General features: G+C 43.3%; 1 protein-coding gene and 1 pseudogene across 1 annotated transcript; one reads left to right on the forward strand and one right to left on the reverse strand.

Annotated features, from left to right (window-relative positions):
* Positions 1 to 3504: 3504 nt before the first annotated feature.
* On the reverse strand, positions 3505 to 7038 carry LOC117866805 (wall-associated receptor kinase 17). Its single transcript, XM_034751086.2, has 2 exons — positions 6742 to 7038; positions 3505 to 5836 (listed from the first exon to the last, which is right to left on the reverse strand). Exon 2 carries the CDS (start codon positions 5747 to 5749, stop codon positions 3938 to 3940), a length of 1812 nt encoding a protein of 603 aa, XP_034606977.1. The 5' UTR covers positions 5750 to 5836; positions 6742 to 7038; the 3' UTR covers positions 3505 to 3937.
* Positions 7039 to 10927: 3889 nt separating this feature from the next.
* Positions 10928 to 13086, forward strand: LOC117834469 (uncharacterized; annotated as a pseudogene).
* Positions 13087 to 19961: the final 6875 nt, after the last annotated feature.

Below are 19961 nucleotides of genomic sequence, written 5' to 3' on the forward strand. Positions count from 1 at the left end.
CCAACAATCCATGCATCCTCGACTGTCCTAACCTAAATCAAACAGAAAACAATCGAACAAGCGTGCCTAGCCAGCCAGCGTCGCCGCGTCGGGTCCCATGGATCGGCTCCCGAGGACGCGCTAGCCGGCGTCCTCCGCCGGCGCTGTACAAGATGGAGGTGTTCTCGTTGAGGTCTGGGTGGTGGGAGGAGAGGGAGTTTGTTCGGGAGGGAAACGCGGTTGTGACCCTAGCCGATGTGGTAATGGAAAGGAAGGAACCAATAGATTTTGGTATAGGGCCGCAACAACGCTATGCGGCGTATTGGAGAGGTTGTCTCTGTATTCACTGTGGTGGATCTTTTATTTTACTGATCACAATGTGTAGAAAAATTTCATTTGGTACTCTGAACTTTGTGTTTCTAATCATCCCATGCATGTTCGTGGAATAGTTGATCATTATAAGAAACTTTTAGTTTATGTAAATAATAATGATGTATATTTTGTGTTTGGTCTTTTCCATTAACGACAATTGATTTGATTTGCTAAATGCCAAACCCATAACTTTGATCAATTCATTTACCATATATAAGTTATCCTTGTCAGACAACAAGTATAGAGTGGTAAAAACACCAACGATGATGAATAGGAACAAAGGCTTAGATACAGACGAGGAGGAATTCCGTGGGCCAGTAAAAGCTTATCTCGGGAGGAAAAGGGGGTGTACTTTGTTGAGATTCACAAGTTTCAACTTTGGATATGGACACTTAACGAGTAGCATGGACTGACGATGGAGTGGGTGTGAAACCATCACGCGAACCTGGAACCCTTTTCTCAGCGAGTTGGCACAATCTGGTACAGTAGTGACAAAGTCAAAGCACCATGGGTGTTAGAAGATTACATTACAAATGGGGCTGAAGAGAACACTGATGATACAATTGACAGTGAAGATGATTAAGATGGTGAAGAAGAGAGCGATAAGCAATTTGAGTGGAACTTACACTACTAAAAAAATAACCTTTTACCCACTCCCTTAAGTATCGGTTACATTTTAATCCGGTACTAATGTTAGCATTAGTACCGGGTCCAAATTTGGAACCCCCGGAGGCATTTTAGTACCGGGTCGTAATACCACCCGGTACTAAAGGACCGATAATAAAGGCTCTCCATAGATTACTTTAAAAGGAAAGCATCTACTTCCATCACATGTACTGCGTAGGTGGGATAGCAACGAAGGCTCGTGCAAGATGGGATGTACACGTAGTTGGTTGATTCTTCTTATTTATACACGTCGTATGTGTTAAAGGAAACAGAACAACCCACAACAAACATGAAGTTCTAATACATCTGGTAGCACAAGCATGTCCTGGCAAAAGGATGGAACGACATGATTACCAAATTGTAGTACGTGCAAATTATGGTGAAACTGTAACATTGGGCTAGAGTTTATATACAATCTTGTACAATACAACACAAAATGTCAGAGGTCAGTGGCGCATTAGGTTCATCATCTTTTGTTTCACTCATTCCTAAAGTTGTAAGATCAATGATAATAGCTAAGATCAATGACAGTAGCTGTATCTTCTTATTTACTTGTCTTTCCCTCAGCCATACACTTCTTCCAAGATTTTCTAACATTCTAAGGCACTCTGCTACTAGTCAAGGTAGTGGCAACCGGCAGAGCTCCAAGACGACGCCTAAGGGAGGGGATGACACCACTGCGCCGCTATCTTCCGATCAAATTGGTCAAGATCTTCACTCGAAAAGCTAGCTCTAGGGCAATGCCTTCGAGAAGGTGAACGGCGTCCTAAGCCGTCATCGGCCTGGAAACCGGCACAAGCTTGCCTGCACCCTGTTCCCTATAGCACACTGCCGACCCAGAGCAGTCGGAGCAGCCACCTGAGACAGGCCCCAACCGGGCCGGCCCTCCAGCCAGTGGCGCGGCGGCGGCGCATCCCTGCCCCGACACGAACGCCGGGAGGCAGCGGCGAAAGGAGCGGATGAGTCCCCACCCGGGCTGCACATCCGGCGGTGGGAGAAGCAGATCCAGCCGGGGGAGCGCGGATCCGGCCTCTGGCAACCGGCGACGAGACCAGCGCGTAGAGGCCCCCGTGACGCTGCAGCTCGTCGGAGCGCCACTGCCGCCCGCACGCGGGCTGCCACCGCCGCCGCGAACAACAACTGGATCTAGTTTTTTGGGGGAGGAAAGACTCGGGGGAGAGGTCCCACGCGTGGAGGAGGCCTCGCTACTGCCGTCCTTGCGCCCGCGCAGGCTTCCGGCGGCGAGGTGGAGGGCTGGTAGGGGGAGGCGCTGTAGGGTCGCGGTAGCGGTCCGCCCGTGCCGCCCCTGGTGGCGACGCGAGCAGAAGGGCGATATGATCAAAACATTGTATGTATAGCATTGTTGTTATGTACAAAGGCACCACAAAATTACTGTTATCTGTTACAGGGAGGGCCTCACAAGCTTGATTTGATCTCAGATCTACAGAAACAGAGGAGCAAAAGAAGAAGCAGAGCAGCAGATTACAAGCACCTGGCAATACGTTCGAGTCCTCAAATTTTCATTCTGCTCACACATTATTCTGCAATTGAGGTGACATTATTTCTGCCCAAACCGCTCCATCATGTTATTTTCTCAAATACGCGCGCATTCATGTTATCACAGGTCGATGTTTTCAGTTCCATTGGCATATAAAGCCATAGTCCCTGATTCTGAGCATAATCAATTTCTGTATCTACCCCGTTTCGCTGACATTGCTCCAAGATGCACTAAGCATCTCAAGGCCTTCTTCCACCTCTGGCTAGGGTGGTTTGGGTCAATGTGAAAGATGCTTTAGGGTGAAATGCCGATATCCATGTAGCTCCCTGGGCCGTGATAACCTTCCAATGCCTCCTGAGCATCCGAAGGCGTTGAGCCACTTCTGATATTGTTGGTCTCTCCTCTGCTTTTGAAACGGCACACTTGAGTGCCAACCTTCCGATATCCTCAAGGACAGTGATATCCCCTTCAACAGTTATGTCCTTGTGAAACATTGCCTTCCCACTGTTATCTTCCTTGTAAGCATTGGCGAACTGGAGCTAAAAAATGTTGGTGAATGAAAAAAAAAGTTGGTGCGCGTAAAAAATTGTTGAGCAATAATGTTCGTGAGTATAAAAAAGTTAAAGAAAAATGTTGGTACATATAATAAAATGTTGGCTAACGTTAAGAAATGTTGGTAACAATTCAGCCAGATGTTTTTAAAAACAAAATTGTTAATAAATGTTAACACATGTTGATAGATGTTAAAAAAATGTTGTACATAGGTTTAATATGGGTTACCTTATGGACTTATGGAGGGCATATAGGAGCTCCCGGCCAGGCCGCACAGTAAGGCTCATGTTACCAAATTCGCTTTGAAAAAAAATATCCTCTACTTCTTTTTCACCAAAATTTAGAGCTCATGTTTTTGGTATCCATGTCTATTTGCATCCAATTCACTAGGCAGCCAAAGAAAAGTAACATAAGCTCGATCTCGTATGAGCAATTAATGGAAGTTAGCCAAAAATCACAGTACACTCGTTGTCCATAAACATCATACTCTGTCTGCTTTACATACTAAAAATAAAACAAACACCGCGTAAATAGCTTTCTCGGTCACATCTTATTGTACACATCAAGTTCAGATAAACATCAAGCAATTGATCGACAACACGTGAGGAGCATCTTGCACCTGCACTGCAGGTCTACACCGCACACAATGTACACGATCGCTTAGGGTGAATCTCTGATATCTGAATTCTGAACCGAGTGGCTTGTAACGCTGGAGGCCAGGCAAGATTGCAACAATAGCTTGAAAGTTGAAGGGTGAGAGCGGAGGAGGATACAGAAAGCGTCAGCTGAATCACGGTTAACCGCTGATCTCAGATATGGTGTCTTGGGCTCCGCTGATAACGACAGCTAGCTGTAGAACGGTGTCAGAATTCAGATTGCAGTGTAGCTCGTTCCCTTAGCGATATTCTTCCAAGATTTCCTAAGCATCCTAAGACGTTCTGCCACTTCACTCATTGTTGTTTCATCATTTTCTTCCATACATTTGAGTGCCAGCCTCCCAATCTCTTCAAGAACAGTGATATCCTCTGTAGCTCTGATATGAAAGAATGCCTTGAGATCAATACCATCTTTTTCAGAAGGAAAATACCACTTATTAATGAGTGCCAAGAGAACAACGCCAAATCTGTACACATCATTTCTTATTTTGTTGAACCCAACAAATAGAGAGCAGCTACTAAGGACACTTCCACAGGCATTAGTCTCGCTCTCCTTGATGAGCTTGCATGCCCCGGAAAAATCTGAGAGCTTTGGCATGAAGTTATCATCTAGAAGTATATTGGATGGTGCAACATTACCAAGACCAATGATACCAGTTGTTGATGAATGGAGGTATTCTAATGCTTCTGCAATCTTAACAGCAATCTTCACGCGTAGATATAGTGGGAAATCTTCCTGGCGATCTAGAATATCAGAGAGACTACCTTTAGTAGGATACTCGTATATGAAAATTGGAGTATCACCTTCCAAGCAATAACCCAAAAGTTTCATGACGTTTTTGTGGGCTATTTGAGACAGGATCATCCCTTCGTTCATTAAATACTTTCTCGTGCACGCACGTTCAGCCCGCGAAGTTCTTTTCACCAGCACCACTGTGTTATCATCAAGTATTCCTTTATAAACCTCAGGTGACGAAACACCATCTTTGTAAGGGTAGGTGATCTTTGTCATCTGGTTCATCTCATCTTTTGTAAAAATTCTAACACTGGAAAGTTTGGCAAGTGTCTCAGATATGCCACAATTTCTCTTGGATACACCAACACTCTTCTCCCACAAGCCTACACCTTGCCATCCTAGCAGGGTTTTCCGAAGCATCCGAAGTCTGTATGCCACATCATTCATTAGAGGACGTTTGTCGATATCTAAATTCAGGCATTCAGTAGCCAAACTTGCTAATTCTTCAAGAATCCTCACGTTGATGCTATTAGTGATTTCAGCATCAAATAGCTCCCTTGACCTGTTCCCTTTAGCATAGGCGCTACACATAGTACCAATGAGGCTAACATTGCCCTGTTTGACCCTTCTTCTAGCTATTAGTTCCAGGAGAACAGCACCAAAACTATAAACATCGCTCCTTGGGGTAAGACGCCCCTCTCGAAGATATATAGGATCCATGTAATCTATACTTCCTTTTACATTACTAGTATAACGACTGATTCCGCCCCAGAGAATCCTTGATAGTCCAAAATCTGATACTTTTGCCATAAGATTGTCATCTAAAAGTATGTTCGCAGGCTTAACATCACCATGGCATACTAGACTGTCACTTGATAAATGCATTGAATGCATGTAGCTTAATGCTTCTGCGCAACCTATAGCAATACCCAACCTTATATCCAACGGGATTGAAGTCTTTCTTTTATGAAGTGCATCATCCAAATTCCCTCCGGAGACATACTCTGTTACAATGGTCAGAGTGTTTTCCCCTATACAACAGCCTATGAGCTTCACTACATTCTTATGCTTTATTTTACTATGGATCCTTACTTCCTCCATGAACTCTTCTCTCAGATCTCCACGAATATATCTCTTCACCGCAACTAAATCACAGTCATCACCAAGAATCCCTTTGTAGACTTCTCCAAAGCCACCTTTTCCTATAGGAATGCTACAACCGCTAGTGAATCTATCAATATCATCTTCTGTGAAACTCTTAATGGAATGGTTATTGTCTAATGTCCACATTTCCTTGTCAGGTCGTTGAATGGGCACTGCTATATCAAGTCGCGTTCCATGCCAACAACAGAGAACTCACACCGTCAGGACCTGATACTGCGCAAAAAAAAGACCAACAATAGTATGTCAATTGTGTTTCAAGTTAAGACGCCATTTATTTCTCTTTTACAACTATTTTACGGTACACAATACTAGACTATACTAGTGTCAAAATTTGTTATTTAGACATTCAATGGGGAGGATGGTGGGAAGCTCTAAGCTCTTATCCCTTCAACCTACCTACACCAAAACCGTGTTTCCATGACCCTTCCTAGCTCCGACAGAAGACCAGAATATAATAATATGCTTATGAACTTGTGGCCACAACCGCAAGAGTTCATCATCTTCTAAAAGAAACGGACAATTTATTTGCATTGTGGATATAGAATAATTTGTTGTCTAGTGATAGGAAAGGCAGTAGAACGAAGGATGCTTTTTGGTCGAGAAACCGAATGGAGAACGAAGAGTGTTAGTGGCTAAGGCTGAAAAGCATAGGAGCAGGCAGCCAATAGAGGAGAGCGCGGCGGCCGTCAGCTCGTGCGTGGGAGAGGAGGGAAGGGAAACGGTATAGGAGTTGACCTTCACCGGCGAGGCAACCATGGGCTCTGTAACCGCGATCGCAGAAGCTTGCAGCACAGATCTATTGATGTGTAGTGCAGGGGACAGAGCATGAGTAGGTAAATGCCGTAGTCACATATGCAAGATAATGAATAACTCGTTTTGGGTTCTCTAAATTCATACTTTTAACTATGTATTAGACATAATATATATCTAGGTGCATAATAAATTCTATAAATTAAAAAAATTAAAATGATTTAAAATTTGGGATAGGGAAGTAGCATTTGAAATGAGATTCTAGCTAGGAACATTTTTCACTTGTCACGGATAGGTTCTGCAAAACCGTGAACCGAGAGAGCAAGACGTAGATGACTGAAAGTTGCAAATGGAACAACACTACATACCGAATTATGGAAGTAGTACTTGACCAAAGGAAGCCGAGGGATGGCCTCCAAGAACAGCCGGCCGAAACGGAGCTTGTGATGATCTGACAGGCCTCTCGATCGAGCCACCTGCCACCAGCCCTGTTCTAATATTAATGCCGTAGTTAGCTTCCGGAGATGCAAGAGTTGACCTGTTGACTTTGAGCGGACCGTTTCTGGCTTCCTGGACGCGGATTGGTCAGCTGAGTTGGTGGGCTGGCGCGGTTTGGTCAGGCGGAGTTGGTAGGAAACCATCGACGGAACTGGCCCAACGATCTCCGTCTGCTCACTTAGCACTGCACGAGATGACCAATAATGAAGTTTACATCTAAACATTGCTTAAATAGCTCCTCGTCACATCTTATTACTGCACATTATATGAGTAAAAGGTAAAAAATACTACTACCGTTTCAAATTGTAGGTCGTTTTACATATAGTTATACATATGGATATATACTAATCTAGGTGCATGACTAAAATTATGTCCCTAGAAAAACTAAAACGACCTACAATCTGAGGCGGACGGAGTAATACTGAACATAAAGTTTAATCTGTCAGCGTATGCAAGTTCAGATAAACATCAAGCAGTTGATCGACAACGTGAGGAGCAGCTCGCATCATGCAAGTCCGGTAACATCGTACGCTTGCCAGCATAATTGAAAAACAAAGTGCAGACCTGCATGCAAGATGTTCCGGTAACAATACAGCACATCAGACACAATATATGTACACGATCGCTTAGAGTCAATCTCTGATATCTAAACCAAGTAAGACCTGCCAAGTTTAGTTCCTTCAGCCCCGGTGATATGCGATTTAGTTTCGGCTTCAGATACCAGTGTGGCTCACTCTGCCGTCCAATTCTTCTTCCAACATCTCCTAATTATCCGAAGGTGTTCTGCCACTTTTTCTTCATTGTTGGTCTCTGTTCTGTTTCCAAACAAATACACTTCAGCGATGGCTTCTCAATCTCTTCATGGATAGCAATACCTCTTCACTACAAGCTGATGAGGTGATCGTGATCTGCGTAGAATACAAAGTTCCTCCTGCTGATGAGTCTCAAGAGAAGAACTCTTTGTGGGCACTGAGCTGAACTTTGCTTCCTCCCACCCCTGCACAAACTGAGAGAACAGCCTCAAGCACGGAAGTCTCTAGGAATTACAATTGGGACCCACTCACAATCAGTCCAACTTTGTGGCTTCTAGCCTTCCACACGGAAACAGGATGCGTGCATATTTTGTTCTCTTGCATGCAAACTAGTAGTGCTTACTTTGGCCGAATGGCAAGCGGCTTCACATAATTCCAGTGCACACAATAAGCCTCCATTCCATGCGTTCATATGGCCAGTAACTTTCCACTGTTGGCTGGTACAGTCAAGAACTTCGACCGAGTCCTCATGTGTTTAACAGCCCGTCTTTCGAAGCTTAACAGATTTGACAGTGTCCTGATCGGAGACACACAACTGAACCCAACTAACGGCCGGTTTCGGATCAAACCGTGTTGCTTCCTCCATTTCAAATTGTATGTTATTTTAATTTTTCTAGGTTCATAGATATCATTATTCATCTAGACATACACTCTAGATGTATAACAAAAACTACGTACCTAGAAAAGTTAAAACGACCTACAACTTGGGACGAAGGGAGTATAAGAAAAGAGATCTGCACTGATACAATTCCTGCTGCATCGATCAAGAAGGCACGCGAACATCAGGCGGCCCAAAAGGCATCTACTCTAATCAAGGTCAGTGTTAATTAATCCGGCGCACATTTGATTAGGCTAATCAAGGTGCTACGGGATTAATCAAGCACACAAGTTCTGGCACAGATAGCCAAAGGTCTGCCTATCATTTCGTTGGTGTTACCATGATACCATCATGAGCATTCGTCCACGGAGCGCGTCTTGATTTGACAGGTGAACTCGTCTCGTATGCGTATCGCTGTATGAGTATGACCGGTGACCGGTCACATGGTCATCATCTCTCAACCAGGATAAGCTAAGCAATGTGTGCAAGTCAACTATCAACTAATAACTAACTGGCAACTCTTGCTTGGATTCACACGCTTTTGCATATATTGTTCAGGCTTTATAACCTTATAATTTATTGTGTAATTATAACCTTCGGCAGATCAGCGAGTTAGAAAGAGTAAAGAGTCATCAGGACGCATAAGGTTCGAGCAAAGCTTCAGGAGCTCCTTTACAGTACTCTATACTACTACTTCTAGTAGTATAAAGTGTTAGATTGATCTCCTCCCCAATGGCCCATTGGAACCCTGATCCGCGCCCTGATCGGGGGCGCCCACCCTAACATGGGTGGTAGGCCCCTGTCGCGCTGCACTATATAAATAGGATGGGGACCACGGCTCGGCACACGAGGTTCGCCGCTGCCAACTGCCCCACCGACACACCTACCGATCTAGGTCTTACGCAGTAGCGATGGGAAGAACCACCGCCGCCACGCCAGAGACTCAACACGGCACTGCGCGTCGCTGCCTAGCACAGAGCTCCACCGACTCTACACTGCATTGCGCGTCGCTGCCTTGCGCAGACTCCCTCACGCGAACACGAGATGGCCAGCAGCTCCGCTGCTACCACCCCTAGGGGTGAAGGTACTCCTACCTCTCTCTCGCTCTCGGTTGACACCAGAAATCTCAAGAACTTCATGTTTATCATGATCCCGTCTAGATATACATCTAGAGATCCTAGGCATGTTACTAACTTAAAGTATAGAGAAGATCTAACTGTGCATATCAGCTTTGCAAATAGGTTAAAGACTAGGGTTAAACATGCAAAAAGGCGGCCTTGGACTTGATTGCTGTAGGTGGCATTTTCATAAGGGGTTATGTGCAAGCTTTATCAGACGCATAAATTAGGGGCTTTATTTGTGAGTTTCTTTAGGGGCCTTCATGCAAAATATCAGGGACAGATCTTCTTCCTCGTTGGGCTACCGGCGGCTGTGTTTCTCGTTGACTACCGGCGGCTCCGATGGCCGGCCTTGTCACCAGCGAGCGAGGACTCTGGTAAGAGCAGCGAATGGAGAGAGGAGGCCGTGGGGATTCCGTTTGTTGGTCCTCGGGCGCTCATTATGCAGTGTCGGCAAAGCAGCTGAGGGCAGCGGTCGCTGCCTGGTTCGGCCATGGCGACGCGACGCATGGTGGTGCGACTGTTGGGTCTCGGCACGGGAGAAGGGCATCTTGGGATGAACATCAGGGACCGACGATAATACCCTTATATTATCGATACTAGTCTCGTATATTATCTGTACCAAGTGAAGCTTTCAGTAGTATACAATTAATTCAGAAGAAGCCTTGTCATCGACATCGGTGATGGCCTCCAAGATCTACCTGAAGCTTGTATCTAATACTAGGCTATACTAGTATTCGAGAATGACTAATATAAAAATATCCAACGGTCAAAATTAATTGTATACTAAGTAGTCATTCTTGACCGTTGGATATTTTTATATTAGTCATTCTCGAATACTAGTATAGCCTAGTATTAGATACAAGCTTCAGGTAGATCTTGGAGGCCATCACCGATGTCGATGACAAGGCTTCTTCTGAACTGTGGACATCTGCCGCGCGCGCTGAGGTGCCTGGTATGTACTGTGCTTTCCTTCACAGGTCCACTTCCTCTTTTGCTCTATGAGTGTTTTTCTTCTATCCCTTCTTGATGAGGGAGGATCCTCTGAGAGAGATCCCACCGGAACTTCCAGGTTCTCGAGTTGTGGAAATCACTGTGAATTTTGTTAGAATTTATCTTCAGTTTATGTTTTCTCTGGTTAAGGGCACTGCAGAGACTTTAGGTTTCCAAAGTAGAGCAGAGTGCTATGGGCAATTCCTTTGTATGTATAAAGATCTGTGGAAACATTTCATTTCACAGCTGGTCACTTTTGGGTCATACAGCCTTCAAGATCAGATGTTAAGGCTAATAAATCAACCCTTTCAAGAATCAATCATGTATCTAATTTGACCTCTTTCCACTTGTTGAATGTCGAAATGAAAATTTGTGTAGATGAAAAGCTTGAAACATCGTAAACAAATTAAGTTAGTGTGATCTATAGACAAAATGTTAGATTAAATTTATTGTATTATGCCTTAGAACACATATAGCTGTTCTTTGTAGAAGCTCCAGGTCATACGCATTGTGACTTCTATATTGTAGGCATAAAATGGAACTTCCAGAAGATAATGAGCATTTACCTGGAGGGCTCCCACCAGATCATGACCAGGAAAACTTGATAGTAGACAACAATCACAATATCAGGACTTTCACTGAAGATGAGATTATTAGAATCACTAGCAACTACAGCACTCTTATCGGGCAAGGTGGCTTTGGACGTAGTTGCAGTGATGACTTTGACGTAGTTGCAGTGAAGAGATATATCCGCAAAGAGTTGAGAGAAGAGTTTATGGAAGAAGTAAGCATTCATAGACAAATGAGCCACAAGAATGTGGTGAAGCTCATAGGCTATTGTATTGGAGAAAGTACTAACGATGGTAACAGAGTACATCTCCAAAGGAAACCTCGATGACATACTCCACAATAGTGCTATTTCCATTCCTCTGGACATAAGATTGGGTATTGCTATAGGGTGTGCAGAAGCATTGGGCTACATGCATTCAATGCATCTATCAAGTGACAGCCTAGTAAACCATGGTGATATTAAACCTGCCAACATACTTCTAGATGGAAACCTTACAGCAAAAGTTTCAGATTTTGGACTGGCAAGGCTTCTTTTAGGAGGCATCACTCAGTACACTAGTAATGTAAAGTAAGTGTAGATTACATGGATCCTATACATCTTCGGGAAGGACGACTTACCCCAAAGAGTGATGTTTATAGTTTTGGAGCTGTTCTCTTGGAAATAATAGCTAGGAAAAGGATAAAACAGGGGAACTGTAGCCTCATATCAACTTTCAGTAATGCCTGTGGTAAAGGTGAATCGCTGAGGAAACTTTTTGATGCAGAAATAGCTAGTAAGGCCTTTATGAAGATTCTTGAGGAAATAGGCAAGCTGGCAACCGAATGCTTGATACTGGACATTCATAAACGTCCTAAAATTAGTGATGTGGCTAAACGCCTTTTGGTGTTGTGGAAAGCTCTGCAGGGAGGACAAGAGAAAGGGGAACTCCTTTTGAGGACACAAAATGTTGGCACAAGCAGCTTCAACTGTACCGGCTCAGTTGGGCACTGCAGGAACAAGAGTTTGGGTGTTTTCGAGACCGATGTTGTGGATCCGGATATACTAATAAAGCTTGGCAACATGAGATTTTTTACAGTGGGGGAGCTAAATGAAATCACAAAGAACTTCTCAAATCTAGTCGGTGAAGATTGGTTAGCTGAGGTGTACAAAAGGTAATCTTGGGGACAACACATTGGTGGCAGTGAAGAAATCTCTGTAGTTACATGAGGTGCATAGATCTCATTTCATTAACGAAGCGATGATCCCATTTGTGCTGGCGGGCGCTTAGGTAGCCCGCCAGCACGGAGCCATTTGTGCTGGCGGGTACTAGCCCGGCGGCCCCGGTCACCTTTGCGCTGGCGGGTGCTAATTCCGCCCACCTGCACACAAATTTCGACGTGCCCGCACAAATCGTTTCTGGCGTAGGATCACCCACATCAATATTATCAAACTGTTTGGCTTTTGCTGGAGGTTGATGTTCCAATTTTTATACACGAGTATGCTGCTAACAGTACTCTTTCAGACCTCCTGAATGGTACCAAATGTTTTCCCCTCGAATTGCGATTGCAGATTGCAATCAGAACAGCAAAAGCATTAGCGTACATGCACTCGTCTGATTCTGGTTGCATCAGACATGCTAGCGTCAACCCTTCCAATATACTTCTAGATGACAACTTCATGCGCAAGGTCTCAGCTTTTTCACTCTCAAGGAGGCTTACCAAGGACTACGACTATGCAGGCTCTGTTGTAGTTTACAGGAACTACAGCGACCCAAACTTTGTACAGACAGGGCTTCTTACAGTGAAAAGTGACGTGTACAGCTTCGGGGTTATTCTTTTTGAACTCATTACCAGGAAGATATCAACATATGATGAAAAGTGTGGACTTATGGACCTTGTGACCAAATACAAGGGAGCTTATCAGTCAGACAACAGAGGAGTTTTAGCGATGTTTGATAAGGATATCAAGGCTACAGAAGATATCATCCTGCTTGACGAGATCGGGAGGCTGGCAACTGAGTGCACCAAGCTGGAATCAGATGAGAAACCAACAATGAAGGAGGTGGCAGAACGCCTCGAGAAGCTTAGAGCATCTTGGAAAACTTTTTGGTTACATTAAGCATAGCACATCCTGCAGTATGTCCTGTAGATGCTATTCCTCTGAAGCTAAGAGTGGAGAAGGCCAGCCAAGGTGGGCAGCCACACAAGTTGCTCACACTGTAATCTGGTACTATGACTGTACTATGCTTGATGCCAATGGAAGGAGCCCTCTTTGAACTCAGCACACAACTCTCAAATTGTCTAAAAACTTTGTCTAATCGCTACTCTTCTAGCTGTGTCCTGCAGGATGCTATGCTATTTTTAAGTTGTAAACTTATGTGCTTGTGATGGAGAAACTTTCAGATTATGCAGCGTTGCAGACCAGTGCTAATTTTCAGAAGCTGTGTTTGGTTGGTTGCCCTCATTGATCCATGCATGGATCAACTTGTGTGGTAGAAAATTTATCTCTGGACAATTTGAACATGCGTAATCTTTGACTCGTCAATTTATACGCACATTATTTGCCATAAAAAAATGGTTTCACTAACGCTCTGTACTGCTAGTTTAGACCTACTTTTTCAAAATTTCTAAACAACAGCTAGCTATTTTTTTCTGCTTTCTCAGTTGAACTTTCTGCCTAGTATGCTTGGTGGTTCGTGCTCTAACTAGCCCTGATAATCAGTTTGGGTTTATTGGTTTTAATGGTTAAGGTTTTGTTTTGGATTTGTTTTGGTTGGTTTACAGTGGGCTAGCCCATCAGATGGTCCGATTCGAATTGGATTGCTAGAGCAAGCAGTCTGGATAGTGATGGGAGTGTATGTACCGGTATCAGGTTGATATGCCTTTCGGCCTCTGGGTTACACACCGGTAGTGGACCAAACCAGTCTCACTCGCATCGCAGCCGCAGATGGGTAGACCAACCCAACCCTCGCCGCTGTGCCGAGGGGTCGAGGGCCTCGCCTCGCCTCCCTAACTCCCCCTCCCGAGATCCCGCTGCCGCCGCCACGCCGCCGCCTCGCCCGCGGCAGCCACCTCATCCAAAATAACACCAGGCCACACCTCCCACCCGACCCGGCCTCTTCCATGGCCACTACCGGCTGTTCGAGCTTTCCAAGAAGCCGGCGACCAAGCTCTCCAAGAAGTCAGCGAGGGTGCGAGGCTAGCCAGCGCTGAGCTGCCGCCTCTCTGCCTCCGTCCTCCATCAAGGCGTCGCCACTCCACCTCCCCGTCTAGGCACTTCCCTCGAACACCTCGATCTACAGCAGGCACCTCCACCTTGGCCGTCTCCTCCGCATCCGCCCTGACGCCTTCACATCGTCTTCCTCCTCGGCAGCCACTCTTGTGAGTTCGTCCCCGTTCATCCTCCGGAAAACTTGTCATCCTTTTGTTCTGGAAGCATTGCAGTCCATACTCAATCGATAACAAAGGTTATGGTACCGAATCACAACATGTTTTCAATAAATACTTGGATTTTGGGTTAGGATGTTCCAAATAAATGAAACGGAGTAGGAACTTAAGAAATTATATCCACACTGTAGGATCTCTTCGATCAACACCGTTACTATCAGAATTCTTGACGCACTGAACAGAGCAGGGGTATGATCTCTTTGCAGTACATGTTTGATGTCTACTGCCTAATTCTTTCTTGATGAAGGATTGCTCTGTAGTTTGAGCAATCCTACTTCTGCCACTTGATGGAGGATTTGTATTTGAGTACTCTAAACTGCTCTGTAGTTTGTACTTTGTACTGCCAGATATAGCTTATGCCACTGGTCAGATCTTAATCTATTCCTTTTCTGGTTCCTCATATAGGATTCAACACAATTTGGTCACTTTCGTCTTTTGCATTGTCCTTGCTAATTCCACAAGTTGCATCTAGGTGTAAACCATTAGAAATTTAAGGTGGTACTGCCCTACAGGAACAATGGGAAGCAGCTCATGCAAGAGTTGGTAGCTAGTTGATTCTTTTTCTTTTTCTTTTTCTTTTAACAAATAGCCAGTTGATTCATGGAAGCATATGAGAGAGTAACAAACATTGGAAGTTGCAACTAGGACAAAGGATACAGGTACCTATTTGTGTAATTCCATTTTCCCCCTTTCCCTGTCAACTTTTGTTGGCAAATTGTGATAGCATCTTTGTTTTGAGCATTAAACAACACCGACTAACTTTCCCCCCGAAATTTATATTACAGCAATCCAGTATGCATTGTGATTTAAGATTCCAGTTAAATTCTGAATTTCCATATTTTTCTTTAAAAAAATTAGGACATACTGAAGCCAATGAAGGTATACCCTCATTTTATTTTTGACATATATGACTTTACACATTCTCATGGTCATTTAAATTTATTTACCATATTATCATTTGCATTGCAGGTTAAGATACTAGTGAAGATCAGCCTACTGACATGGTCACCTTGTCACTCCATCAGGTACAGCACATACATCATGTTAATTATGATAAACATGCTTCATTCACAGCTGAACAAGTATGTTTTTTTATCAGGTTCAAGTGTGTTAATTCCATGTCAAGATCTCAGTCAAGTTCCTACATTCATGTGAAGGTAACTATGCTTTGCTTGTCAGGAGCAGAGTACCATCACCATTTAGTTCGTCAGGCAAACAGAGCAGAGCACAAGTCGGCAGTAGCTGTAACGCTTCAGCGACTTCACTTGAGCTGTCGATTCCACATCAGAGGGTCATCATCAACTATGACTTCACCAATTCGCCTAAGCAACACCTGCTCTTATTTGTCAGCGTTAAACAGTATTAGTTCAGCTTAAACTCTTTGCTTATTGTAATGATCGGCCCATGCTATTTAGGACCGAGTCACCTACTGTAATGGTTATCAAATATTGAACTGAAAACCCTAGTAGTTGGTAGAGTAGATAGCTTCCTCGTCGTCTTCCTGGCAGAGCTAGAACTTTATCTGTATCCTGGAGTCCATTGATTCAGCAGTGAGCTATTTGTCTGCCACCAAATTCAGTTTGTATTCTTGCATCCGACGTTTTTTTCCCTTACGAATTATGTCGAGTATTCTTAGTTGTTGACAAAGGTATCTAGAGTCCAGCATCCTTGCCCAGATCCAACCAATTCCAAAGCCCCAGTCCCGGATTTAGTTCGATTAGCAAGGTGTGTTGGTGGTTGCGGCTCAATCGCGTGAAATCCCACCCATCCCACCCGAATCCGTGGACAACACCCATTTTTCCCCTTCAACCATCAGTTGAATTGATCACGGTGAGGGTTGTGGGGCATTGTACACCACTACTATGGAAGTGGATGGACTTCGTCACACCCTGGACAAGTTCATGAAGTAACAAGATGCTTAGAACAAGTCAATCCAAGGAAGTTTAGACAAAATCCTGAAGCTATTTGATGATGTTGTTGCACAAGCTATAGATCCAAATTTGCCAAATCAAGGTTTTAACTTTAGAGGTAAAAACACATATGTGCAACAACAATCCATGAATTATGTGCCTCACCCACACACTAACAATGTACAAAACGCTTTGCACTTTAGAGATGATGCTCAGTTGCACAACAAGCAAATTTATATAACACCACCAAATCCTAGAGCTCAAGGGTTCATCCTAGCCATGATCAGTACCGCCAACAATATGTTTCTGATGAGGGTCAAGAAGAAGGGATGGGAGAATATTATGATGAAGAGTACTATGATTATGAGCGGGACTGGGTTGCTCATCCATGGAATATTCATGAGTTTGAAGAGTCTTTTTCAAAACAACAGCCAAATCCTCAACCCTATATAACCCATATAGTTCACCCTTTCACACTGCAGCAACAACCTCAATAGTACCAGAGATAATACCAACATCAAGCTAATATCACTGCACAGCAACAGTTACCCAGAGACCATAGAGAGAGACAACAACCACCTCCAATTCCAAATCACAACCAGCAACCATTTCCAAACCCAAATTACAACCAACAGCCACCTCCAATTCCAAATTATAACCAACAGATGCAATTCCAACAAAGAGCATTGGCAAGAGAACCCAAACTAAACTTTCCTGAATTCAATGGTGAAGATGCAGATGGCTGGCTCAGGAAGGCTGAAAAATACTTTGAGATGATTGGAGTTCCTAATAAGGACATAGTCAAAATTGTTATCATGTATGTCAATGGCAAGGCAGAATTTTGGTGGAGATGTATACTGGCTGTAAGGCAAACACTCTGCCTTGGCACCAATTCCGTAGGATGGTCACTGACATATTTAATATGGTCTCTGAATATGAAATTATGGGTCAATTCCATAACCTCAAACAAGTGGGCTTTGTGGTGGATTATGTTGACAGATTTGAAGAGATGGTGAGCATGGTCAAGAGACACAACCCTTCTCTGTCTAACAATTACTTCATTAGTAGTTTTATTTCTGGCCTCAAAGACCAAATACAATATCACCTTCAATGCCATCGGCCAACAGCATTGTCTAAGACTTATTGGTATGTCAAGAGATTGGAACAGGCAACTCCTAGCTTCAGAAAGTACCAACACCTTTGTTCCACAAACTAAAGTACAAAAACCTAAAACAAAAGAGAAAGCTATCTCAAACCCATCTTTAGCTAAACTCAAAGCTGCTGGAAAGTGTTTCAAATGCAGAGAATCCTGGATCCCTGATCATGGGAAGATCAGCAAAGGCAAATAACTTTATTCTATTATTTTGGTGGAAAATGCAGAAGGCAATGAAGAAGTGGCTGTAATTGAAGACCATGACCCATCAGAAGAAAAATGCAGGAAACTAAAGGCATGGAAACCTTTCAGATTTCAATGCATGCATTGATAGGAACACCATCTAAATCCAGTACATTCACCTTGAAGCTGAAATTGGACTCTAAAATAGAGATAGCACTAGTAGATAGTGGTAGTGATGCTTCCTTCATAAGCTCTAAATTTGCTATCAAAGCACAATGTGATATCACTGAAGTGGAAGGAGTAAAAGTTGTTGCAGCCCATGGCAAAGAGATGATTAGTGCAACAGCTTGCATGAATTGCCCATACCTGATCCAAGGGCATGAGTTCACTTTTGATTTCAGATTGTTGGAACTCAAAGGCTATGACATCATTTTGGGTGCAGACTGGATTTAGACTCACAACCCAATGGGGTTGGACCTCAGAAGAAGGGAATTCTCTATCACAAAATATGGCAATTCCTTGGTGACATTTTCAGATGAAACATTTCACCATGACAACCAAGTAATTGGTGCTAAGAAGCTTTGTCAATTATTGAAGAAAAGAGCAATTGGGGCAGTCATAATTCTGAACGACTCTGATAATCATACATCAGTGTCTCATTCTGCACCTCCAAAAGAAATATCAAATCTTTTATCTGAATTTGTTGACATATTCCAAGAACCTACTCAACTTCCACCTTCCAGAGCTGTTGACCATGCAATTCCATTACTTCAAGAATCCAAGCCAGTTAACCAAAGAGTATACAGATTGCCTCATCACTAGAAAAATGCAATGGAGGAACTTATTAAGAAGCTTCTGCAAGCTAATATGATCAAACCCAGTGTAAGTCCCTATTCTTCTCCAGTTATCCTTGTGAAGAAGAAGGATGGAAATTGGAGACTTTATATGGATTATAGACAGTTAAACTCCAATATTGTGAAAAATAAGTATCCTATACCAATCATAGAAGATCTATTGGATGAATTATTTGGTGCAAAAATCTTCTCCAAAATAGATTTGAGATCAGGTTATCATCAGATAAGAATGAAGTAGGAGGATATTTAGAAAACAACTTTTACAGCTCATTTAGGCCATTTTGAGTACGTAGTCATGCCTTTTTGGGCTTACAAATGCATCTGCAACATTTCAGACACTTATGAACACTGTGCTAGTTGACTTTCTAAGAAAATTTGCTTTAGTGTTCTTTGATGATATCTTAATCTATAGCAAGTCTGTCTCTGATCATGCGGACCCTCTAAAAATTGTTCTGCAAGTTTTAAGACAAAACAAGTTATTTGCAAAAATGAGGAAGTGTTCTTTTGCACAGTCTGAAATTGAGTACTTGGGTCATATTATAAGTGAGAATGGAGTTGCTACAGACCCAACAAAGATATCAATCATCCAAAAGTGGACAGCACCTGCTACTATCACTGAATTGAGAGCATTCTTGGGATTAGCTGGGTACTATAGAAGATTCATTAAAGGATATGGCATAATCTACAGACAATTGTTTAATGCTCTTAAGAAGGAGGGATTTCAGTGGGGCACACAACAGGAGGAAGCTTTCATACAACTCAAGCAGATAATGTCCACTCCCCTATCTTGGCTTTACCTGATTTTAGTCAACCATTTGTCCTAGAGGCAGATGCAAGTGGCACTGGCATAGGTGCAGTACTAATGCAATATGGAAGAAATATTTCATTCTTGAGCAGAACTCTTGGAACAAAAGCATCTGTTTCATCAACTTATTAAAAAGAAGCAATGGCAATATTGGAAGCTCTGAAAAATGGAAATATTATTTTTCAAGCACATCTGTGATCATCAGAACTAACCGGCAGAGTTTAAAATACATTCAAGACTAGAGACTGGTTGAGGGAATCCAACACAAGCTCCTGGTCAAGTTATTGGGTTTTAACTACAAGGTTGAGTACAAAAAGGGTAGAGAAAACAAGGCTGCAGATGCTTTATCAAGAGCAACTTATTCCCAAGAGGTCATGGCAATTTCCACTATACTCCCTGTCTGGATGGAACAAGTAATTGCAAGCTAGAACAAGGTAACAAGTGTTTGGAGTTGCTGGCAAAATTAAGCATTGATCCTCAAGCAGTGCCTCACTATTCCTTAACAGATGGTATCTTAAGGCATAAAGGGAAATTGATGATAGGAGATAACACTACCATAAAGGCACAGTTGCTAGATACTTTCCACAAATCTGCATTTGGTGGACATTCTGGGGAAAGAGCTACTCTCAAGAGAATACAATTCATCTTTTATTGGCCAAGCATGCACC

Source organism: Setaria viridis, chromosome 8 (assembly GCF_005286985.2).
Source record: "Setaria viridis chromosome 8, Setaria_viridis_v4.0, whole genome shotgun sequence".
Lineage (NCBI taxonomy): Eukaryota > Viridiplantae > Streptophyta > Magnoliopsida > Poales > Poaceae > Setaria > Setaria viridis.

Coding starts and splice junctions, on each gene's coding strand:
- LOC117866805 (XM_034751086.2), bottom strand. CDS start 5,749: ATGTGGACATTAGACAATAACCATTCCATTAAGAGTTTCACAGAAGAT.